The sequence below is a fragment of the Carcharodon carcharias genome, chromosome 23 (assembly GCF_017639515.1).
Source record: "Carcharodon carcharias isolate sCarCar2 chromosome 23, sCarCar2.pri, whole genome shotgun sequence".
Taxonomy (NCBI): Eukaryota; Metazoa; Chordata; class Chondrichthyes; order Lamniformes; family Lamnidae; genus Carcharodon; species Carcharodon carcharias.
The window spans coordinates 7,997,270-8,022,956 of record NC_054489.1 but is presented as its reverse complement, the minus strand read 5'-3'; the positions used below and the strand labels follow the sequence as shown (position 1 = coordinate 8,022,956).

The window sequence follows — 25,687 nt, the reverse complement described above, 5'->3', positions numbered from 1 at the left end:
GAGGCCGCAATCAGATCAGCCATGATTTACTGAAAGGCAGAGCAGGCTCGAGGAGCCAAATGGCCTACTCCTGCTCCTGGTTCGTTTGTTTAAAATATTAATAGTTATAACTCCGGTCTTTAAAGCTAAATATGGCACTTAAATGAGGAATGTAATACAAATCATCATAGACCATGAAGTTTTAACATAGTTTTAAAGTTATTAGCCCCAGCTTATTTGGATCCAATTTATCATTTTTAGCATTCTTAGCAATCACTTTATTCCCCTACTCATCATTGCTTCTTATAGTATTCTTGGGTCACCTACTTACTGACAAATGTTGGTCCTACATACATCCAAACCATTGTTAATGATCAGGAAAATCTGGTGCTCAAAAAAAGTGCCAAATGACACCATTTATTTGTCAATCGACTTTTCTTTGTACCCATGAAATGAAGTTCTCAAAAAAGCAAACAATAACTTTGGTGCATACCTGCTCATTGACAGATACAAAGGCCTTCCACACAGCATCATGCATCATAGCAGTCGCATTTTGGCCACTAGCTAGCTAAAATCCAGCAGACTGACTTTCAGAACAGTTATAAACTGATAGGATTGCCAGTATATATTGTTGTAAGTTGAGTGCAAGTACTAAAACGGTTAGATTTTGTATTGCTATTTTATAAAAAGCTTGTTGAATTAGCCAATCTTAGCCAACCTAGCAATGGAACTATTTCAATCTGTTGCAGAAACTTTTGGCTGAGAGAAGAATCAACAAAAGTCCCACTTCTGATCTCTATCTAAAGTTGCTGGGGAGAAAAAATGGTGAAATAAATGCAAACACAAGTACTAAACTTTTCTTTCCCTAAAATCATTCAGGTACCCTAGAGAAAAAGGACATGATCCATGAATCCTTAGGGCTGGATTTTCATCCTCAACGCAGGTAGCGTGAGTCAGGAAATCTCCTGGCTCGGCCCACCCACTTCAGAAGGAAAAGTGCCTGCAAGGACGGGATTTTCATTGTGGGGGGCGGTATGGGCTGCTGTCAGGCCAGCCAACCCGTGAAAGAATTCAGAGGTAGCCGCAGGGGCTGCCGGGTGCAGGGGCGGGCTATTTAAAAGGCCCACCTTATTGATGTGGGACTTCATCCCAGTTAAAATAAAAATAGAAAGGCCCTCCAGCCTTCACACCCCTCACATCCCCCCACCCACCCATGCCCCATTCATGTCACCTCATGTCGTCCCACCCCCATGGTCCCTCATGCCAAGCTATTCCCCCCATCCAAATAACCCCTATGACCCCGCACGCCAAGCAATGGCATTTTCACGCCCATTCACCTATTCCATATTGTATAGTAGGAACTAACCCTATTGTGACAGTAGGATGTGTAACAAAAAAACCTTTCATTTATAGCTTCCCACTTTCTTAAAAAATGCTCCTTTTTACTACAGCCCAATAAAAGTGTTAATCCAGACTCTTTTAAAGTATCAGTAGCAGAAATTGCAAACACTTGAAACCTTGATCTTGTGTAAATAAACACTGACAACACAGATCAGAGAGCCAGAGCGTCAATCAAGCAATGTTTTCTCTGGGGATCAAATGTTTCAATAAGCTAATGGTTTTCTGAGCCAAGTCTCATTATGTATTCAGGCTGACAGCCAAGGTATCCATTAAAGGACTAAAACAGCTGGGCATGAGGGGCATAGGTGATTGTTTGGGATGGGATGGAAAAACCTTGGAATAGAGGCAAGAGGAGGACCTTTTCAAACTTTCCTTTCAAAAGGTCACCTCATGCAGACTATGGTTCACGACACATCAGGTACCATGAACCATGACCCTTTGAAAAGCTGGCCAGCCTCCGTGAAAATTACAGAGGACCAGAACACAGAACATCGTAAAATGGAGGCGGCCAAGTCATGAGTGTAGGGTGTGGTCTAGTGATGATGATCTGAAGAACCTTTTGCATGCATGGCAAATCAGCATCTTTCATTGGTTTTATAGGTTTAATAAGTTTCTGTTATACATGATGGATGGTGATGAAAGGTCATAGACCAGAAATGTTAACACTGTTTCTCTCTCCATGATGCTGTCAGACCTGCTGACGTTTTCTAATATTTACTATGTATATTTCAGGTTTCCCGACTCTGCTGTAATTTGGTTTTGTATAGGCGTGTCTCAGTTTGTGTCACAGTGGCAATTTAAGAAGCAAGTTAACGAGAGTCAAACAAAATTGACATCTAGACCTTCTGTATTTCATTAGTACAGAGCGTTATTAATGATTATTCCACTGGTAACTAATACCGTGAGTTACTCAATTTTCCTTACTCTCATTTCTAAAATCAACACTTACCCCATCTGTGAAAAAGTTCCTCAGTAGCTTTAGACTAGGAACCCGTTTTGGCAATTTCCTAATAAAAATGAACAAGAACATAACTAGATAAAAACAAAAAACTGCGGATGCTGGAAATCCAAAACAAGAACAGAATTACCTGGAAAAACTCAGCAGGTCTGGCAGCATCGGCAGAGACTAGGGTCATGAGGACTTGAAACGTCAACTTTGTTCTTCTCTGCCGATGCTGCCAGACCTGCTGAGTTTTTCCAGGTGATTCTGTTTTTGTAAAGAACATAACTAGGATTGAAATATATCGACTTCGTGGACATAACCATATTCTATGATAATTGGATACAGGTATAAATTATAATTATGATCAAGTCACACTTTTTGGTTGATCTCTTAAGTTTAAAAAAAGGTACACATTGTAATCAGGTCAAATGTTATGGAGCTCATAAAATTGTAAAAGGTGTGTTCACACACAGGATTTAGTGGTGAAAGCATGAAAAGTGCTGCGTTAGCTGTTCTATCTCAGCTTTTATTGAGATTAATAACACCCTTAAAAGTCAAGACAGATAACATTCATAACCTTATCTCTTATCAGATGTTATATTTTGTTTTTACTTCAATTTTAATTGACTCTGCCACATTAACTGGGTCTTATCCTTTAAAACATGTTTATGGCTACAGATATTTGGGCGGTTCCAGAAAATCGTGTCTAAAGTCAATGGGCGTTTGCCTCTCCGAATTTTCTGTCCTGTCCATGACAGGTCCCACTCGAAGATCCCGGCTATTATTAATTTTTTCTGCCTTGTAGAACAATTCTGTTTATGAGGAAACCATATATATATATATATACATATAAAGGAAGGGGTTAAAAGGATATTGTGTAGCCAGTGCAGTACTGCTTCAGCTATATCTAGAAACTGAGATGTCACCAAGAGACAGTCAGCCTGTACCAAATATAAAAAACACTCAAAGGATCTTTTAAACTTTAAGGTTCAGATTTGTTTCTTTAATGTGAGCAGAACTTACAGGTTTTAAACTCACTTTCTTGGAAAATAGACAATTACCTGTTTTACTCGTAGTCCAGGGGCACCTTTTGTTCAATTAGAAGTTGCCTTTTAACATGCCTCACTAATAATCATTACCATCAAGCAGATTTGTAATAAATATGACTAATTTGTCTAATGTATTTTCATACCACGCATGTTACTTGTACTTTCTAAATAGTCCAGACACTCCCCATATAAAAAACATTGGTTGTGTGGTTTTTGACCCAAGCGTGTGACGTGCTGTGAATTATTGTAAGCATGAATTACTTAAGAAGAAACACTATGGCTTTTATGCACACATTCGAATGAGAGAATCTGTCCATAATAAAAAAAACTTACGAATACACTTTTCCCTCATCCCGATATGTATTTAGCCCTTCGTCACAGGACTTTGACCTCTCTGTTGTTATGGCAAGGAGGTAAGACGACCGTCGACTGGCTTTTATGTTGCCTAGTAGAAGAAACAGCAAATGTAGTAGACAATGAAAAAATAAAATTATGAAACCATAACAATACCTATACGTTGACTGTTAGTATTTGAATGCTGCGGCTGAACTGCCATTGCCAATATTGTATGTGCATTGGTACCTGCTATAAATTTGTTCATTATTGACTCTACATATTATACTGCAGGTATCATAAGAAACTTCAAATATGTAATATTAACTGTCAAACAGCTTATACCCGTCAAAACAGATCTTGGGATTCTCTTGGCTCAATTGGGTATTGGTTAAGACATTTTGGGCAGAATTTTCCATTTATGAGGCTAAGTGCAGTGGTGGGCGGTCTCAGGGGCACCCACCCCACTTACTGAAATGGCAGGAACTCGTGCTTGGAAGCTCATTATTTATGCACAGGCGAGTATTGGTCTGAATCCCTGGTGGGTCAAGAGCTGATCGTCCACCCGCCATCAGGTGGCAGGGTTGAAGGTCCGGGTGCCACATTTAAACACCAGTCCAACACACAATCGCATTCTCTCCAGCCCACCCGCCTTCACGATACATGCAGCGATGTCTTTCAGCCACAAGAAGGATGAAGGCCACTAGAAGGAGGCAGCATCCTGCTTCACCCACCAGGCCTTGATCAAAGGAATGCAGGCGCATGGGCATGTCCTGAATCCCAGGGATGGCTCCAGGAAGCACACAAGCCTCAACTCTCCAGCCTGGGAGGCCATTGTAGAGCAGGTTAGCGGGGCTGGCAACCGAGTCCGAAATGCCATCCCAGTGCAGGAATCTGCTCCACCAGGTTAAGTCATCCTTCAGCTCCCTCCAATATCAAACTCTCATCATGGCATTATGCACTCAAACGGCTACTCTCTTCAGAGATCTCACACAACCATTAGAAGGGGACACATGTCAGCACTCATTCGCTCAACGAGACTTTCACATCACCACCATCCCATCTACCATGTTGCTCACATCCATCCTCTGGTCCTTCTGGGGAGGGCTCACCACACATAGGGGACATGCATCTCACCCAATCTCTGCTCCAACCCTTCTCATCACATGCCTTTCTTTCTTCTTCATACACGCCAAGCTGGCACACAACAGGCACAAAAGACCACAGACTGGGGAGGTACGGCTGACATCATTGCCTTCACTGAGTTCAAGGAGGCTGCAGCTGAACTGGCTGGGGAGGATAGGAATTACTCCTGTAGGAGAAGGGGAGGTCAGCCTCTCCCAGCAACCTAGCATGGATCACAGATCCATCACTTCATCAAATCCTGACAACCATAGTGACTCTCATGCTCATTAACTGAAATTCTATTTTCTAGGCACCAGTAGATCGAGGCCAACAAGTTAGTTGAGCATCAGTCCAAGCCCCCAGACCGTGTCCGAAGAGGAAGCTCTGGAAGAATCGAAGTGCTCACATTCACCCTCCACCAGCTCAGGGACACACACACACCAGTGGGGCATAGGTGTACATTAGGCTCGGATTCACTTTCTGGAGAAGACCTCACTGACACATCACCGCAGAAGTCAGAGACAGGGACAGCCCAGGTCTCCGGCAATCGGAGGGCTGCTGGAGACCAGCCACCCACTCAGTCCAAGTCAGATGATGAGCCTCTGGAAGTGGCTGCCAACTCAATGCTGGAGATGCAACAACAGGCAGTGGAACATCAGGCAGAGATTCGACAGTCACTCAGCAGACTAGGGCGAACAATGGAGGAGTCCCTCTGCGTTCTGCCTGATGTCATTGCTCCAACATGGGAGCTCCTCGAGGTCACCTGGGGAGGCTGGCGACCTACAGACAGATCTTGGTCCAGCAGGTCGTGCCACATTTGCGCTTGGCCCTGCACTCCATGGCTGCACACCCTGATGGGCACCATCAAGATGTAGACTACATTGCAATGAGTCACCTTGACCATCCTCCAGGTAGAACATGTGCAGGAGTCAGGGCGGGGCCCTCGGGCATCCACAGGGAGAGTGATGTCATTCAGACACACCGAGGACCTCCTCTCAGGACACTCCAAGGGTGTGTGTCTGCTCACAGCCTCCTCTGCTAGTGACCCCTTCCACTCCATCTGCTCAGGCTGCCGGGGGCGCTTCTGCCCGAGCAGGTGACCCTCATCAGGCTGGGGCCCTCCAGTCCTCAGGCCACCAGAGGACGTCCACCAAGGCCATCGCAGATATCAGGGAGTAGCAGTCAGCAGGCTGCCTCCACTTCTGCTGCCAATGTCAGGGCTGCACCCAGGCATAGCGGTAGGGTTAGGAAAGTTAAGAAAAATTGATGTCACTTTTGGGTCACGGGTATGCTATACATGTAAAGAAGTTGCACTTTTGTGAATACATTTGATGGTTATGTGATTGTTTTGGGCAACTGAAGGCAGAGTGATTTTGTAAATTTGAATCCCCTTATGTCAAGGTTTAGCCATCCACCCACTCAGTGATAGTGTCCCACTGTGAGATTAACATTTCTTTGATGTCAGCCTCAGTAGAACTAGTCTCCGCACCCTTGTGTGATGTCAGGGAGATATGTTTAAATATTTATTTGAAGTGAGTGATGTAAGCGTTTCTAAACCTTCTTCCTCAGGGAACACCTAGAGTGAGGGCAGCTCATCAGTATTAATATTCTAGTGGCATTTGTGTCTTCTTAGTGGTAGCAGCAGAAGACAAGACATGCATGGGAGGAGGAAATCCCTTGTCATGTCCACATCTCAGATGCAGCAGTGTTTGCATCATTAGGTGGTGGCGAAGGCTTCAAGTCTTCTCTTGCATTACTTCTGTTCGTCAGTGGACTCTCAGTTCCCAGAGTGAGCTCACTCACAGGGCACCACGGACCAAAGCAGAGATCATGGCCTGGCGATTCAAGAGGCCATAAGGATTTGTTTTCACTGCAAGTGGTTGGACATCCCCTGAAATGAAAGGGAATGGCATTGAGGGCTAGGGGAGATCTGGCCATATGCCCTCACTTAGTTTTACTCTTCCTGGAGCCTGTCAGCAATTAATGTATCATGGGCAAGTCTCCCAAATCTTCCTTCCTCCGTGGCGTGATCATGCTCACGCAGACCCTCAGCAACCTCCTGAGGTTCCTTGGGCCTCGGTATCTTTGCCCTCCGATGAGCCCTCAACCTCCTCCAGTTCATCCACTAGCAGGGGTTCACCTCTTTGTATTGCCAGATTGTGAAAGGCGCAACACACTGCGATGATGCAGGAAACCCTATTGGGAGTGTATTATAGTGAGCCATCTGAGCGGTCCAAGCATCCGAAGTGCATTTTCAGAAGCCCTATGGTCTGCTCTATAAGGGAGCAAGTGGAGCCGTCAGCAGCATTGTCCCTCTCCTCGGAACGACTCTGAGGGCGATGCACCAGTGTCATTAGCCAGTGTTTCAGTGGGTACCCCTCATCTCCAAGCAGCCATCCCTGCAGACATACTGGTCCCTCGAAAATCTCAGGCACCTGAGAGTGACTCAGGATGTAGGAGGCATGGCACCTCCCAGGTACCATGCACAAACATGCAATATGTGCTTCTGATGATCACACACCAGCTGTCATTGATGCAATGGTAGCCCTTGAGGTTTATAAACATTAGGAGCTGCTGCCATGGAGCCCATATAGCCACACGGGTGCAGTCTATTGCACTCTTGGGAAGCCTGAGATGGCGGCAAAGCTGGTGAATCTCGCAGCCTGGCTATCTTCGTCTAGAGCAAATTTGACATATTGATGGGCCTTCCTGTAAAGGGCATCTATGACCTCCTTTATGCATCGATGTGCTGCAGATTGAGATGCCGCACAAGTCTCCATTGATCCTTGGAAAGATCCAGAGGCCAAGAAATAGAGCACTGTGGTCACCTTCAAAGCGACTGGCAAGGGTTACCCTCCAACTCCATGTGGCATCAAGTCTTCTCTGAAGAATGTGGCATATGGAATGTACCAAAGCCTGGACAAGGACAGACGTGCACAGCATTGCCTCTCTCTCATTTGTAAATAGGAGGCTCTTCTACGATAAACCATAGGTCTGGCAATTCGCCTCCATTGTCTGGGTCTCTCCTCCTGTGCATGCTCTGGATCCACTTGGCCATGTCCCTCAGGTGTGGCCTTCTGCTGGAGCTGAGCGTGGCATTGCCTCTCCCTCCTTCACCTCCTCCATTGGCATTAAGACTCTGACAAAGGCAGCATTGAGCCCTAGATCCAAATGTGCTTTTGCCTTCTTTCTGAAAGGAAACATTGAAAACATTAATGACTCAAGGGGCAAGAAAGTGAAGCTCAGAGGATGACACGTATGGGAACTGTAAAAGTCCATGATTTTTCCTGCCCAACTTGCATGGTGACTGATGCCACCTTGTCCCCGAGGTACTAGCACAAACATCGATGACCAATCAGCTGCTCATGGTCAATGAGTGGATGCTTTTGGCCTGTTAAGAATCAAATCTGATGAACACGTCACAGGTTTTCATTGATGGAATGCCATATATGATGCAGCTGTACCTTCTTCACAATTGCTTGCATTCCCAAATTCTAAATTCCTCGAGATGCAGCGACTGCGATGTGAAGCCACTGAGTTCTGAGTAGCCCTTTAACAGTGCTAATGAAGCCATTGGCTTTCATCGCAAGAAGGTCTTCCTCCTTTCTTTCTAAGCTTCCTGTTCACTCTTGTGGCAACAAGTTACAGGATGACTTCAGAAAGGCCCACTTCTGTTCGCCCTTCCCCCTCACTGCCATTCCACAGCCTTCCTTCCCCAATGCCCAGCTTGTGTTCGTCATCCTCAACCCTTCATCACAGCCCACATCCGGTTCAAGTGCCAGTTGGTTTAATAGTGGAGTTCTGCCTGACTACCACTGCACAGTGCTATCCTTGTGGACAATGATCTCAGACACTGGGAGAGGCAGACCCCTGCAGTCCCCAACCCTGGCGCAGTACTGGTCGCTGTCTGAAAGTGGAGGCCTGCATGAGTACCACAGCACAGTGGTGTTCTTCTGGACAATGTAGGCAAAGAGCAGAAGCAACACAAACCTACAGCCCCAGCAATGTGGCATTCATCACAAGAAGACTGGCGCAGGTAGACTATGTATGTTGTACTCCCTCGAAGTCACAAGGGAACAGAGGGCTGACTTGTGCATGCCACCCCTTTTCAAACGGGTTTGATGCCAATGTAATTTCCCACTGGCAAGATTAGAAGGTTTGACAAGATTCCAGTGAGCATCGGCTTTAATGAGCATTCATGAGATGTTAATAAATGCAAATGGCGTTCATACCACTAGTCAGCGGGATAATCAACCCACTATTAAACCCACCATCGGGAGAATTGCAAAATGCTTTTATGTCAGTCGATTTCCGACTTTTTGCTTGCTGCCGGATCCTCTGCTCCAGCCTGCCATGAAACCCGCCATGGGCGGATTGGGAAAATTCTGACCTTTATTCCCCATTGGCTCTGTTGATAAACTCAAACTCTGCACTATTAAAATGCACATAACAGACTTTTACTGTAAAAACACAAAATAAGATGGTATCCCAACCTCAATACCAGAACCCTATTGACAGACTTCACTCACTCTTGACCAACACTAATCAAGTCCAAGTTAATCCATTTCTAGGCCTCTGCCAATTTGACTGGATGATCTTTGGTTTCTAAACTTCCCTGTACCATTTCTCCCTTACAGCATGACTGATTAAAAAGCCACTGCATAGGGAGCTTAACTAGGAATCCATAACTTATTATTCCATGATAGGATGTTAGAGTTACAATGTATTTCACAATGGAACAAGCTAAATTTAATACCTTTAAAAGTGGTGCTCGAAATATCAGAACTAACTCCATAGAGTGATGATTGAAATCACAAGCTACATCAATTCATTCAACTGCTATTATTGCCAATAATTTATCATGCAAATTCCAAACTGATTAATATAAATATATAATTTGACAAACAGCCACATTCCAAGAAAGAAAGCATTAAAAAGTTCAGTAGTTCACGTTTGTTTGCCTTGGTCTGCAAAAACCACAGTGGCAGAATTGCAAAGTGATTCATCGGCTGGGAAATGTTTTAAGATGTTTTTGAGACTCAATAAGGCACTGGGTAAATACAATAGCATTAAGGAGAGGTAAAACATCTCAATTTAATGAAGGTTTAGCTAGGCAGCAATTTTAACTTTTCCTCATAGAGAAGGTGCTAGAGTGCTAAACCCTTGTTTTTGTTTATTCTCACCCTCTCTGCACCTTTGAGAGAGCAAACGTGTTAATACTGTTCCTGTGCCATTCTTAATTTATGGTAAAAGGATCATAGAGCTGATAATAGGATGTGCTCTGTTAATAAAATAAACAACCTAAATGTATACCATTCTCAGGAATTAATGGCATCCAACCTATAAGAAAGGTGAGATCCACATAGTCAATCCTCTTATGTAACATTAGGTCAGACATTTACATAGCAGTATTCTTGTAATTTTCAAACACCCCTCCCACTTTTGGACTAATTTTTAGGAGGAATTTTAGTATTGTGTTTAATACACGATTTTACTTTTGTTTTTGTTTTGGGTGGGAGAAGGAGTGCGCATAATACTCAAATACTACTGCACACTTAAAATGTCATAGCTCTTCATTCACTGATAAAAATCATTTGTTGCCGTATTATATCACTACATATTCACTGTCTTCTGTAAAACATTAGCAAAATCAGTACATATGCAAACTCACTGCAATCCTGAGAGTAATGGCGTGAGTAAGTGAAGGGGAAGGTGAAAGTTGGAGAAGCAGGACTAGTGATGATAGTTGGAGCTGGATTCTGACCACTGGAAACAACAGCTGAGGCAGGAATGTGACCTGCCACCAGGTCAATACTGGGGCTTGTTGGTTCATCTGTGGAGGGAAAGAGAAGGCAGAAAATAATTAATAAATTAATCAGCTACATCCATGTAATAAAACATTTCTTTACAGTACTATATTCAGTTTCAAAATTGTTAACTATTCACAAGTTTTATACATTAACAAAAAAATTTGTATCTCTATGCTTCTTCTCACAACCTCAGGATGTCTCAAAGTGCTTTAGAGCCAATGAAGTACATACAGTTATAACACAGTGTGGCTCATTTAAGATCAATTCTAATCAAATCAAATCTTGCTCAAGCCAAATGTATTATCCACATACATATCTGTTCTTATTCACTTTCAACATTATGGTTAAATTTGAAGCCTGATTAACAGAATTAACTAAAATATTTCTACTGTAAATTCTAAAATTAGGTTTACTAAATTGAAAGATGTAACTTACACAACAGATGAATTTAGTGTTCTTAGCTAAAGTCAATTCAACCCCTATGCGTTGTTTATGGCTGTTTTGAATCAAGTGTCCTGCCAATCTAAAACAGTGGGATTATTTCATGCATCACTGCATGAATACCATTGCAAATCAATTCTTTCACACCTCGAACCAATTATCAACAAAAATAATATGCCCGGCTGCCGACTGTTTAAATGTGGGTGTCAACATTTTTGTCATTTCCTCACACAAAACAGCATGATGTATAGCATTAAAACTTAGGTAAATAAAGCATCACTTTATTATGCCTGTGTATTATGCTTGCACAAGAAATAACTTTTGATGCCTCAGATTTAAATAGAAAATTAACATAACGTAAAATTGTTTGAGATTGGCAGCCATGGAATCCTCATAGCGCAGATAGAACAGAGATTACGTAGAGAGTAAAATCTTGGTTACTACTGCAAAAGAATAGAACCATTAGGTCTTACAATACAGAAACATTCCAAAACTAAATCAATTTCCCAATAGACTTGTATATTCATCTGCATCACATAATTAGCCAATTTTCCCTTAAAAGATACAATGGTTTCTGTTTCAGTAATTCCCACATTAAAATAATTCCATGCCTTAAGATATTTCTAACCTCACTTCACTTTGTTGCAATCTTAAACAGATTTTCCTTGTTCACCAACTCCCTAACCAGAGCAAATAGTTTTTCACTAATTATCCTATCAACATGCTTCATAATGTTATATACCTCTGTTATATATTCTCTTAACTTTCTCTGTTCCAGTGGAAATAGTTCCAGTATCTCGAGTAACTTCAGACAAACAAATGAACAGATCAAAAATTGATAAGGCATCAGGAAATAAAAAATGTTTTTATGGAATCCAGAGTCCATTTTATTCCTACCCAGGTAAATGTATATTTTTGGCAAATAAAAATATAAACGTTCTATCAAAACTTGGTCTGATTTCATTTAAAATATTGGCACAATAGTACTGTAGAAAATCAGGTTTGAGGACAATGATTCTCCGCCTTCAGACAGAAAATAGGACCCTGAATGCCAGTGGCATTCCCTATCTCCTGCTGGTGGGAGTCTGGCAATCTCCCAGAGAACCAGTGCAAACAGCTGGAAATAGCAACTGTTCCAGAAATTCAGAGCCATATGTTGGGTACAGACTCCAAAACCATACATGTTCATGTTTGCTGTTGGAGGTAATCCAGTAGCTTAGAGGGAATGTTTTATATTATAGAGAGCATGAAACACTGCTAGATTTAAGAGGATGTGTTTCAGATGTTATTTTTTGTGGCCTTCTGCTTTGCTTGCTGTTCCTTTCTCTACCTCCTCCAAGAGAGGAATCCCCTTTAGAAAACTTATTTCGCAACCATCCTGTTTATTTTAGGGTAATTTCACAATTTTGAAATTGACACAAGGGAGATTTTGAAGCTACAGTCTGAAAAATAAGGAGCAAAGTAAAAGCTCCAAAGTAGAATTATGAATCTAACCCACAATGAAAGGTACTACTGTATAGCTTTCCTCAATTGTTGCTGCAAGATACCCCTGTTTTATCATGGTAAGGTGAGCAACTTTGGTCAGAGTACAGGTAAGAGATTTACTGGAATGGTTCCAGGGATCAAGAATGACAGTTAAATTGGTACACTGGAGAAGCTGGGGTTGTTTTCCTTGGAGCAGAGGAGACTAAGTAGATTTGTTAGACATGCTTAAAATCATGAAGGGTTCAGACAGAGTAAATGAGGTTGAGGGGTTGGTAACCAAACTGCACAGATTTAAGATAACTGACAAAAGAACCAGAGGCTGCATGAGAAAAATCTTACATGTCATGTGATAAAGATCTGGAATGCATTATCTGATATGATGGTCAATACAGATACATCAAAAGGGAATTGGGCAAATACTTGGGGAGAAAAACTGCAGGGATTAGAGAAATGAGCAGCAAAGTGGGGCTAATTGGATTGCTCTTTGACCTGAACCAGCTGTTTCAATGAGCTGAATGGCCTCCTTCTGTGCTGTACTGATGATTCTATAATGGCTGCTAATTATGGTATTAATAACACATTGGGCTGGATTTTATGGCCCCCTGCTGGCATGTTTGAAGAAGGGGATGCTTACAAAAATTTAGTGCGTGGCCTGCCTGCCGCCTTCCTGCCTGCACTCAACCTGTCTCCCATTTTATGGGGACAGTGTAGGCATTGGGCAGCCCGTTTGTTTTTGGGCCTATTGAAGCCCTCAATTGGCCACTTAAGTGCCTCATCCCACCAGTCCTGCTATTTTACCCACAGCTGTGGGAGGCATAGGCCAAGCAGGTAGCCCGGCAGCTTTTACTGGGCAAGATATTGTTGGGAAAGTTTGGGCGGGGGGGGGTGGGGAGAGACCTTGTTTGTGGGGGGTCCCCTGTGCCCATCGGAGGCATCTCCCTCACCTCCCCCCCACCCCCGACCCCAACCAAGGTTATACCCTCCCCATAATATCCCCTGCTTTAACTTTCCCCAGTTCTGAGGGGCAGTTGGCTCTATCGTGGGTGGCCTCCTGACCGCCTTTCTAGGCGGGGATGGAGGGTGCGAGGAACCTGCTGCTACATAAAATCCAGCCCATTGTCTGATCCTAAGCTAAACATTTGCATAGTTGTACACTTGTTCAGAAAGGCACATCTCTCACCCTCATGACTTGTAGAATTTATGGCAGAACTTAAATAGACTAGAAACCCACTGTTCCAGTCCCATATTCTGATCAGTCTCAGACATAACTATCAATTCTGTACCCCACTAGACCATCTAATCGAGGTCATGGCTTCTATGAAATGTGGATAACTGAACACTTCCAAGCAAGCTTTCTTACCAAATAAACACACAGTGACTGTTTACTTACCTATTGATTTGCAACTCATTGCTTAAAAAATGTGAACATTGGATGGGCAGACACAAAGCAGGAATTATCAGAAGAGCTGATAAGCGGAGATGGTGGTGTAGTGGTAATATCACTAGACTAGTAATCCAGTGGCCCAGGCTAATGCTCTGGGGATACAGGTCCAAATCCCACCATGGCTGGTGGAATTTAAATTCAATTAACAAAATCTGGAATTAAAAAGCTAGTCTCGTTATTCTGCCTTTATTTAATTCTACTTACTTTTTTGAACATGTTTTCATCATTTTTTAATTCTTTCATGGGATATGGGATGTGAGCATCACTGGCAAGGTCAGCATTTGTTGGCCATCCCTGCCCTTGAACTGAGTTGCTTGCTAGGGCATTTCATGATTGATTTTCATAAAAACTCATCTGGTTCACTAATATGGAAGGAAATCTGCTAATCTGCTATCCTTATCTGGTCTGGCCTACATGTGACTCCAGATATGGTTGACTCTTAACTGCCCTCTGAAATGCCCTAGCAAGCAACTCAGTTCAAGGGCAGGGATGGCCAACAAATGCTGACCTTGCCAGTGATGCTCACATCCCATATCCCATGAAAGAATTAAAAAATGATGAAAACATGTTCAAAAAAGTAAGTAGAATTAAATAAAGGCAGAATTGGTTAGGAAGAGAACGTAGGACTATGTAGATACCTCTGAAGGTTCTGCCACTAGTGAGGGAGCAAAGAATTTGTACTAATAAGATTCTATCAGTAGTAATAATTAATTAATGAATGGAGGAATGTGAAGTCCTTCACCGCATGATCTTTGTGCACTGAAACTCAACATTATTTCAGTTACAATGGAAGCTGCTGTATACTATATCCTTCATTCACAAAGTATCAATGTTTGTATTTGTTAGCAATAGGTCAGACAGTAAAATGAACAGATGCAGATGAAAGGTTTTGTACAGTGGTATCAGGCCCTGCTTTACACGCACTGACATGGTACTGAAGATCAGAATTTTCAAAAACTCAAGATCATGCCAAATCAATTGGAACAGAAGATGCTGCAGATGCAACACATGTAAGTGAGCTACTAAGACTCACTCCATTTATTATGATTTTTAAAACATATTCAAGCCTATGTTATGATGCCAATAAAAGTATTCTTCACACAAATACTTTAGGTAAAGTGACGGCACCTTGAAGCACTTTCCCTAACTCTAAACATGTACCTAACCATAATATAAATGTTGTTCAGAATACATAACCTTAAAACTGGTGATTTTTTTTTTTAAAACAGAAGCGGCTTAGTGCTTAGATCACAACTTTAGTAGGATGATCTGCATCCTCGATGTCGACCTGCTTCTGTTCTTCTTTCAGGCTCCTGAGCCATTGGGGCCTGTCCAATTTGCTAGTTTTTCCATTCTTCCCTCTTCACCAGCGTATCCGCCAACCCTTCAGCTATTCACACTGTGTCCTGTATGTCTTTTATTTCTCCCATTCTAACTTTGACTGTTGTATTTTTTAGGCAAAGATATATAGCTGTTCAAATTTTTAAGTGTGTTTGGATATATCCCAAGAAAGTTTCAACCACTTTCAACTTTCAAAACAAGAACTGTAAATTGGGATTAGGTTGGATAGTTTCTTTTGGCCACCATGGACACAATGAGCCAAATGACCTTCTCTGTGCCAAAAATTGTTCTACATTTCTAACTGCTGTATTTGTGCAGAATTTTAACGAAAAATCACTGCTCCTTCAGCCGCACATCCACTACATCAGCAGTCCTCCATTTCTGGTTTCCTCAAGTTCAAATCTTTGTAACTTCTTCCCTAAACTTGGTGGCCTTCATGCTTTCTTCCAAATCATTGAAAAGGCTCCTCAACACTGCAAAATTTTCCCAAGTGTGCTTTCAATCAACATTCCTTACTCTTTTACTTCCTGTCCATGTTCCCCCAAATGGTGTCTGAGGACATTTACCACTTTAAAGGTGCTATGTAAATGCCAACTGTTCTTGAACTTCCCAAGCAATCGTAACAAAAACGATAATCTTGGTGGATTACTTTGAAGGACACACAAAGGCAGTTTTGCTTTCGAAACTTCCTGGGCTGAGAGGTTTACTTAGATGCTCCCTGACAATTTCCAGATAAAGCTGGCATTTTGTTGTATTTCTTCATGGGGGTGTGTATTGCTGGCCACCTTGTTGAACAGCTGCATTCCCTCTGGTGTCAATACACCCACAATGCTATTAGGAAGGCAGCTCCAGGAGTTTGGCCCAGTGACTGCAAAGGAACGGCAATTTTTTCCAAGTCAGGATGGTGCATGGCTTAGAAAAAAAATTGTAGATGGTAGTATTGCCATTTACCTGCTGCCATTGGTCTTTTAAATGGTGAAGCTCACGAGTTTAGAAGATGCTGTCGAAGGAGCCTTGATGAATTGCAGTGCATGTCATAGATGGTACACACTGTTGCCACTGTGCTTCAGTAGTGGCAGGAGTGAATGTTTAAGGTGGTGGATGGGATGCTAAACAAGTGGACTGCTTTGTTCTGGATGGTATCAAGCTTCTTGATTGTTATTGAAGCTGTACTCATCTAGGCAAGTGGAAAATATTTCAGCATGCTCCTGACTTGTACCTTGTAGATCATACACAGGTTTTGGGGAGTCAGGAGGTTTGTTACTTGCTGCAGAATTCCCAGTCTCTGACTTGAAACTTGACACCATCAGTCAAAGCAGCCGACATGGTTGGCACCCCATCCACCACCTTGAACATTCACTCCCTCCATCACTGATGCACAGTGGCAACAGTGCGTACCATTTACAAGATGCACTGCAGCAACTCGCCAAACCTCCATTGGCAGCACCTTCCAAACTTGCAACTTCTAGCCACTTAGCACTTTACTGGTCCAGTTAAGTTTATGGCTAACAGTAACACCCAGGATATTGATGGTGGATTCAATAATGGTAATGCCACTGAACATCAAGGGGAGATGGTTAAATTCTCTCTTGTTGGAGATGGTCTTTTCCTGGCATGAATGTTACTTGCCACTTACCAGCCCAGGCCTGGATGTTGTCCAGGTCATGCTGCACATGGGCATGAACTGCTTCAGTATCTGAAGAGCTGTGAATAGTACTGCACACTGCAATCATCTGCCAACATTCCCACTTCTGACCTCATAATGAAGGGAAGGTTATTGATGAAGCAGCTGAAGAAGGCTGGGCCGAGGATACTACCCTGAGGATCTCTTGCAGAAATGTCCTGGGACTGAGATGATTGGCATCCAATAAGCACAATAATGTTCCTTTGTGCTAGATAACAGCAGGGAGCTATCCCCCCACTGATTCTCATTGACTTCAATTTTGCGAGAGCTCCTTAATGCCATAGTCAGTCAAATGCTGCCTGATGTCAAGGGCAGTCACTCCCACCTCACCTCTGGAATTCAGTTCTTTTGTCCATGTTTAGGCCAAGGTTGTATTTAGGTCTGGAGCTGAGTGGCTTTGGTGGAAACAAAACTGAACATCAGTGAGCAGGTTGTTGCTGAATAAGTGCCACTTGTTAACACTGTTGATCACGCCTTCGTTATTTTGCTGATGACTGAGGCTTAACTGTTGGGGTGGCAACTGGCCTGATCGAATTTGTCCTGGTTTTATTGGACAGGAGATACCTGGGAAATTTGCCACATTTTTGGGTAGATGACAGTATTGTAGTTGTACTGGAACAGCTTAGCTAGGGGCCTGGCTGATTCTGTAGCACGAGTTTTCAGTCCTATTTTCAGCCATATTCAGCTTTGAAGAGGAGTCATACGACTCAAAATGTTAACTCTGTTTCTCTCTCCACAGATGTTGCCAGGCCTGCTGAGTTTTTCCAGCATTTTCTGTTTTTATTTTGATCTGATTTGTTGGCTGTGGGATCACTTAGATCTGTCTAGAGCATGCTGCTTCCATTGTTTCATGTGCACATAGCCCTGTGTTGCAGGTTCACCAGGTTGGCACCTCTGTTTTAAGTCTATGTGATGGCACTCTGAGCATGCTCTCTTACACTCCTTATTGAACAATGGCTGTCCCCTTGCTCGATGTTAATGGTAGAGTAAGGAATATGCCAGGCCACGAGATTACAGATTTCAGTTGAATACAATTCTGTTGCAGCTGATGGCCCAAAGCAACTCATAGATACCCAATTTTGAGCTGCTAAATGGGTTTTGAATCTATCCCACTTAGCAGAATGCCACACTCTAGTGGGACAGGACATTCATAGGGATGGAGGAATTGGGACATTGGCTATCAGATTTGATTTGGTGAACGTTGACTAACTCACGACGGAACGTATCGACATTGTCTCAAGGATTGTGAGGCGATTATTGCACAGAATCACCACGGTGCAGGAGGCCATTTGGCCCATCATGTCTTCTCTGGCTTTGAGCATTTTAACTAAGTGCCAATCTCCTGCCTTTTCCTTGTAACCCTGCACATGTTTCTATTTAAATAATCATCCAATGCCCTCTTGAATGCTTCAATCAAACATGCCTCCACCACACTTCCAAGCAGTGCATTCCAAACCCTAGCTACTCACTGTGTGAAAAAGTTCTTTCTTACGTCGCATTTGCTTCTTTTGCAAAACACTTTAAAACTGTGCCCTCTGCTTTACGATCGTTTACGAGTGGAACAGTTTCTCTCTATCTACTTTGTTCAGACACCTCACAATTTTGAAAACTTCTATCAAGTCTCCTCTTAGCCTTCTTCTCTCCAAGGAAAACAGTCCCAACTTCTCCAATCTTTCCTCATAACCGAAGTTCCCTGGAACCACTCTCGTAAACCTCTTCTGCACTTTCTCCAATGTGTTCACATTCTTCCTATAATGTGGCAGCCAGAACTGTACACAATACTTCAGCTGAGGTCTAACCAGTGTCTCACATAAGTTCATCAAAATTTCCCTACTCTTATACTCTATGCCCCTATTAATGAAGCCTAGAATACTGTATGCTTTAGAAACAGCTCTCTCTACCTTGAATGACTTATGTGCACATACACCCAGGTCTCTCCGCTCCTGCACACCCTTTAGAATAGTATCCTTTATTTTATACTGTATCTTCATGTTCTTTGTCCCGCTCATCACCTCACACTTCTCTGCTTTGAACTTCATCTGCCACGTATCTTCCCACTCCACCAATGTGTCAATGTCCTTTTGAAGTTCTACACCGTCCTCCTCACAGTTTACAATTCTCCCAAGTTTTGTGACGTCCGCAAACTTTGAAATTGTCCCCTGCACAACAAGGTCTAGATCATTTATATATATCAGGAAGAGAAAGGGTTCCAATACCAACCCCTGGGAAACTCCACTACAAATCTTCTGCCAGCCTGAAAAATACCCATTAACCATTACTGTTTCTTATCCCTCAGCCAATTTTGTATCCACATTGCTACTGTCCCTTTTATTCCATGGCCTACAACTTTCCTCACAAGTCTGTTGCTGGCACTGTATCAAACACCTTTTGGAAGTCCATATACAATACATCACCGGCCTTTCCCTTGTCAACCATCTCTGCTACCTCTTCAAAAAACTCTTGCAAGTTAGTTCGACATAATTTTCCTTCAACAAATCCATGCTGATTCTTCTGAGTCAATCCACGTTTTTCCATATGACTATTAATTCTATCCTGAATAATTGTTTCCACAAGTTTCCCCACCACCGAAGTTAAACAGACTGGTCTGTAATTGCAGGGCAGATCTTCATAACTTTTTTTAAACAAGGACGTAATGTTTGCAATTCTCCAGTCCTCCGGCACCTCCCCCGAATCCAGGGAACATTGAAAGATTATTGCCGGTGCCTCTGCAATTTCCATTCTCACATCCTTCGATATTCTTGGATGCATCTCATCCAGTCCTGGTGCCTTATCAACAGTACAAGTACCAACAGCTTATCCAATACCTCCTCTATCAATTTTAAACCCTTCTAGTGACTGAGTTTCCTCCTCTGTCACCATGGCCTGGGCAACATCTACCTCATAGGCAGACAGTTGCAAAGTATTCATTTAACATCTCAGCCATGCCTCTTGCCTCTGTGTGTAAATCCCCCTTTTGGTCCCTAATCAGTCCTACTCCTCCTTTTACAACCCTTTTACTATTGATGTGCTTACAGGATACTTTGGGATTTCCTTTTCTGTTAGCTGCCAGTCTATTCTCATAATACCTCTTTGCTTCTCGTATTTGCTTTTTCACATCCCTTCTGAACCTTCTGTATTCAGCTTGGTTCTCAACTGTATTTGCTACCTGGCACTTTTTCTTCTTTAACTTAATTTCTATCTCCTTTGTCATCCAGGGAGCTCTCGATTTGTTTGTCCTACCCTTCCCTTTTGAGGGAACATACTTTGACTGTGCTCAAACCATCTCTTCTTTGAAAAAAGATAAAAGCAAAAAACTGCGGATGCTGGAAATCCAAAACAAAAACAAAAATACTTGGAAAAACTCAGCAGGTCTGACAGCATCTGTGGAGAGGAGCACAGTTAACGTTTCGAGTCCACATGACTCTTCAACAGAACTAAGGAAAAATAGAAAAGGGGTGAAATATAGGCTGGTTGGGGGGGGGGGCGGCGGTGGGGGGAAGAAGAGCTGGATAGAGGGCCTGTAATAGGTGGAGAAAACCAAAAGATGTCACAGACAAAAGGACAAAGAGGTGTTGAAGGTGGTGATATTATCTAAAGGAATGTGTTAATTCAGGGTAGAAAGCAGGACGAGCAAGATACAGATAGCCCTAGTTGGGGTGGGGTGGGGTGGGCTGAAGGAATCGAAAAAGGCTAAAAGGTAGAGATAAAACAATGGATGGAAATGTACTTAAAAATAATGGAAATGAAAAATCTATATAAATTATTGGAAAAAACAAAAAGGAGGGGCTAAGTCGGAAAGGGGGTGGGGACGGAAGAGAGAGTTCATGATCTAAAATTGTTGAACTCAATATTCAGTCCCGAAAGCTGTAAAGTGCCTAGTCGGAAGATGAGGTGCTGTTCCTCCAGTTTGCGTTGAGCTTCACTGGAACAATGCAGCAAGCCAAGGACATACATGTGGGCATTACAGGAGGGTGGAGTGTTGAAATGGCAAGCACCAGGGAGGTCTGGGTAATGCTTGTGGACAGACTGAAAGTGTTCTGCAAAGCGGTCACCCAGTCTGCGTTTGGTCTCTCCAATGTAGAGGAAACCGCATTGGGAGCAACGAATGCAGTAGACTAAGTTGAGGGAAGTGCAAGCGAAATGCTGCTTCACTTGAAATGAGTGTTTGGGCCCTTGGACCGTGAGGCGAGGGGAAGTAAAGGAGCAGGTGTTGCATCTTCTGCGGTTGCATGTGAAGGTGCCATGGGAGGGGGTTGAGGTGTAGGGTGTGATGGAGGAGTGGACCAGGGTGTCACGGAGGGAATGATCCCCAAGGAATGCCGCCGGCAGGGGGGGGTGGTGAAAGGAAGATGTGTTTGGTAGTGGCCATCATGCTGGAGTTGGCGGAAATGGCGGAGGATGATCCTTTGAATGCGGAGGCTGGTGGGGTGATAAGTGAGGACAAGGGGGACCCTATCATGTTTCTGGGAGGGAGAAGAAGGTGTGAGGGCAGATGCGTGGGAGATGGGCCGAACACGGTTGAGGGCCCTGTCAACCACCGTGGGTGGAAAACCTCAGTTAAGGAAGAAAGACGACATGTCAGAGGAACTGTTTTTGAAAGTGGCATCATCAGAACAGATGTGATGGAGGCGAAGGAACTGAGAGAATGGGATGGAGTCCTTACAGGAAGCAGGGTGTGAGGAGCTATAGTCGAGGTGGCTGTGGGAGTCGGTAGGCTTGTAATGCATATTGGTGGACAGTGTATCACCAGAAATTGAGACAGAGAGGTCAAGGAAGGGAAGGGAAGTGTCAGATGTGGACCATGTGAAAATGATGGAAGGGTGGAAATTGGAAGCAAAATTAATAAATTTTTCCAGGTCCAGTCGAGAGCATGAAGCAGCACCGAAGTAATCATCGATGTACTGGAGAAAGAGTTGTGGGAGGGAGCCGGAGTAGGACTGGAACAAGGAATGTTCCACATACCCAATAAAGAGACAGGCATAGCTGGGGCCCATGAAGGTAGCTCATTGTTCAGCTACTGTTTTTCACACCAGCCTTTGGTTCCAGTCTATCAGGCTCAGCTCTGTTCTTGCCCCATTGAAGTCTGTTCTGTGCCAGTAGATTATTCTTACTCTGGATTGGCCATTATCCTTTTCCATTGTCATCCTAAACCTTACGATACAATGATCACTGTCCCCTAAATGTTCCCCACTTGGGAAATGATCTACTTGGCCCACCTCATTCCCTGGTAGTGCCTCCTTTCTTGTTGGACTGGGCACCTACTGCTGTAGCAAATTCTCCTGAACACAATCTAGAAACGCTTGTCCCTCACTGCCCCTTTACCACTATCCCAGTCTATATACAGGTATTTAAAGTTCCCCATTATAATTACTCTATGATGTTTACACCTCTCTGTAATTTCCTTGCAGATTTGTTCCTCTATATCCTTCCCACCGAGCAATGTAACTGTACCCTTCTTATTCCTTAGCTCTAGCCAAATCAATTATCTCCTTGAATCCTCTGACACATCCTCTTTCTCCAGTACTGCAATAGTCTCCTTAACAAAAAATTCCACCCCCTCCTCCTTTTTTCCTTTTCCTAGCTTTTCTGAACACTTTGTAACCAGGAATATTTAGCACCCAGACCTGCCCTTCCTTAAGCCAGGTCTCCATTATCACCACAACATCATAACCCCACAAGGCAACCTTTGCCCGTAACTCACCAATTTTACTAACTATACTCTGTGCGTTCCACATAAATGCAGTGTAACCCTGATTTAGACTTATTTGCTCCCTTATTCCGACTCCATCTATAAACTTACTATTCTCTATACTAGTGCTATTTGCCTCTCCCAACATTCCGCGCACCCTGGTATTACTTTCTAATATTCTCTCCTGGTTCCCACACACCTGCTGAGTTAGTTTAAACCCTCCCCAACAGCACTAGCAAAACGACCTGCAAGGAACTCAGTCCTACCTCTGTTCAGATACAACTCATCTGGCTTGTACAGGTGCCATCTTCTAAAGAGCCAGTCCCAGTGTCCCAGGAATCTAAAGCCCTCCCTCCTGCCCCATCTTTCCAGTCACACATTCATCTGTCTTATCTTCCTATTTCTGTATTCACTTGCACATGGCACTGGGAGTACTCCGGAAATTACTACTTTAGAGGTCCTACTTGCTAATTTTCTACCTAGCTCCCTAAATTCTGATTTCAGGGCCACATCCCCCTTCCTACCTATGTCGTTAGTACCAATGTGGACCATGCCCTCTGGCTGTTCGCCCTCCCCCACAAGAATGTCCTGCAGGCATTCTGTGACATCCTTGGCCCTAGCACCAAGGAGGCAACAAACCATCCTGGAGTCACACTGATGGCCGCAGAAATGCCTGTTGGCTCCACTAACTAAAGAATCCCATATCAGTACTGCCCTTCCGCTCTTCTTCATCCCCTCTTATACAGCTGGGCCACCGGTGGTGCCACAGGCTTGGCTCTTGCTGCACTCTTCCAAGGATCCATCCAGAATGGAAAACAGGTTAGTGAGCGGGACATCCGGGGACTCCTGCACTACCTGCTTGGCGGTCACCCATTCCCTATCTGCATACTTGCCCCTAACTTACGGTGTGACCACCTCTCTGAGCGTACTATCCACATAGTTCTCTGCCTAACGGATGCACCTCAGTGACTCCAGTCGCTGCTCAAGCACTGAAATGCGAAGCTCAAGCTTGTGCAGCCAATGACATTTCCTGCAGATGGGCTCCAGAGGTTAATGAAGAGAACTTTGCAGGGTGGACTGGGCAGTGTGTGCCTTTGGTAGGTCAATGCTGGGTGGTCCAACCAGTATTATCCTTTTTCAACTTTCTGTAGTGGTTTGGTACAACTGAATGGCTTGTTAGGCCAATGCACAGAGTTACTATGGGTCTGGTGTCATGTGTAGGAAAGACCAGGTAGGATAGCAGATTTCGTTCCTTGTAAGACATTGGAGAAAGACATGGGTTTTTACAACAATCCAGTAATTTCATGATCATCATTACTGAGACGAGCTTTTAGTCCATATTGAATTTAAATTCCTCAGCCTGTCATGATGGGATTCGAAGTCATGTCTTTGGAACATTAGTCTCGGCCTCTGGATTACTAGTCAAGTGAGCCATTCAGTTGGAGTACATGAAGTAAACACACAAGTATGGGCTAAAGAATGCAGTAAACTCATACTATGACATCAGCACTGATCAATGGTCCCATTGTGTGTGCCTCAGGAACAATGGCAGTAATGGTGGGTGCAGATTACATGTAGCAGAAAGGTTTTTAAAAAAGGTTTTTATAATGCTGGATAACAATAGAATTTTCACTAATGATAATGACGTTTAAATAATTTTTTAATACACTATAATGTTCCATACAAAAAGATGTAAAGTAAACAGAGGAACCATGGATCTGGAAAGTACGCTATAGAAAGTAAAGATAAGCTGTAGATTTATTAATATGTCACAGGTTTATTCAATATTCACAAACTGAGTGCAATTTTAAAGACAGAGTTTTAATATTCTTTGAGTGCCTGCTGCTTACCCTCCCTATTTCCATCTATCGTTACTCTATTTCCAACTTACAGCCAAGAAATCTTTTACTGTTCCTGAGCTTAGCTCACCAAAGATTTCCAATTCAGAAATCTACTATCATTCCTTCCTGTTCACACTATAGCCCAGGCTGTTTTCTTTTTATTTACTGCTTCTAATTTCAAAGTCCTATTAATCTCTCTTACTTCTCCTCGACTTCTAGCTATTTCTCATTTGTATTTATCTACAGAAAAAAAATCTTTGGGATACACACAGCACAAATAATCTTCAAATAGCACTGCCTATGTTTACCATTTTCTCTGTTTGCTGTATGGATCCTGTGTGAAATAAGTTTGGGTGGTCTCAGCTGCTACTGGGCATAAACTTACAGCACAAGAACACTTATAACTTGCCAATTCATTTAAAGTGACTGCAGAAAGGCTGGGATGTGTAACATGAAAATGTTAGCACTGGTGCAATAGGTGCTGCTCATCTGAAGTTAGGGCTAGGAAACATTGCTGCGCTAAGGGTAGAAGGGGCTTTATTCTACATCTAACAATGTAAATCTGACCAGAGTGTGTCTCATACAGGCATCTGGGTGACTGAAATAGAATATATAATAATATTCGTCTCCTTGAAAAATACACCATTGCACATGCAGTTTTTTAATTCATTCATGGCATGTGGATGTGGCTGGAAATGGCAGTATATATTCACCAAGGCTCCTTCAATAGCACCTTCCAAACCCAGGACCATGGCCATCTAGAAGGACAAGGGCAGCAGATAGGTGGGAACACCACCACCTGGAAGTTCCCCTCCAAATCACCATCCTTGGAAATATATCACCGTCCCCTCACTGTCGCAGGTCAAAATCGTGAAACTTCCTTCCTAACAGCACTGTGGATATACCTACACCACATGGACTGCAGCTGTTCAAGGAGGCAGCTCACCACCACCTTCTCAAGGACAATTAGGGATGGGCAATAAATGCTGGCCTAGCCAGCAAAGCCCACATCCTGTGAATGAATTTTTAAAAATCTCTAATTGCCCTTGAGATGCTGGGGTGAGTCATTTTCTGGAACTCATGCATACCATGTGGTGTAGGTACAACAGTGTTATTAGAGAG

At 43.2% G+C, this 25,687-nt stretch overlaps 1 protein-coding gene across 6 annotated transcripts in view; it reads right to left on the bottom strand.

Annotated features, from left to right (window-relative positions):
* LOC121269194 (rho GTPase-activating protein 23-like) overlaps positions 1–25,687 on the bottom strand; it is a 506,984-nt gene that overhangs the window by 92,521 nt on the left and 388,776 nt on the right. For all 6 annotated transcript variants that reach the window (XM_041173725.1, XM_041173724.1, XM_041173727.1 and 3 more), the window contains 3 exons: positions 10,502–10,663; positions 3,706–3,817; positions 2,330–2,387 (listed from right to left, as the gene is read on the bottom strand). In XM_041173725.1, the coding sequence (XP_041029659.1) occupies positions 2,330–2,387; positions 3,706–3,817; positions 10,502–10,663 (332 nt within the window). The remainder of the gene's footprint in view (positions 1–2,329; positions 2,388–3,705; positions 3,818–10,501; positions 10,664–25,687) is intronic.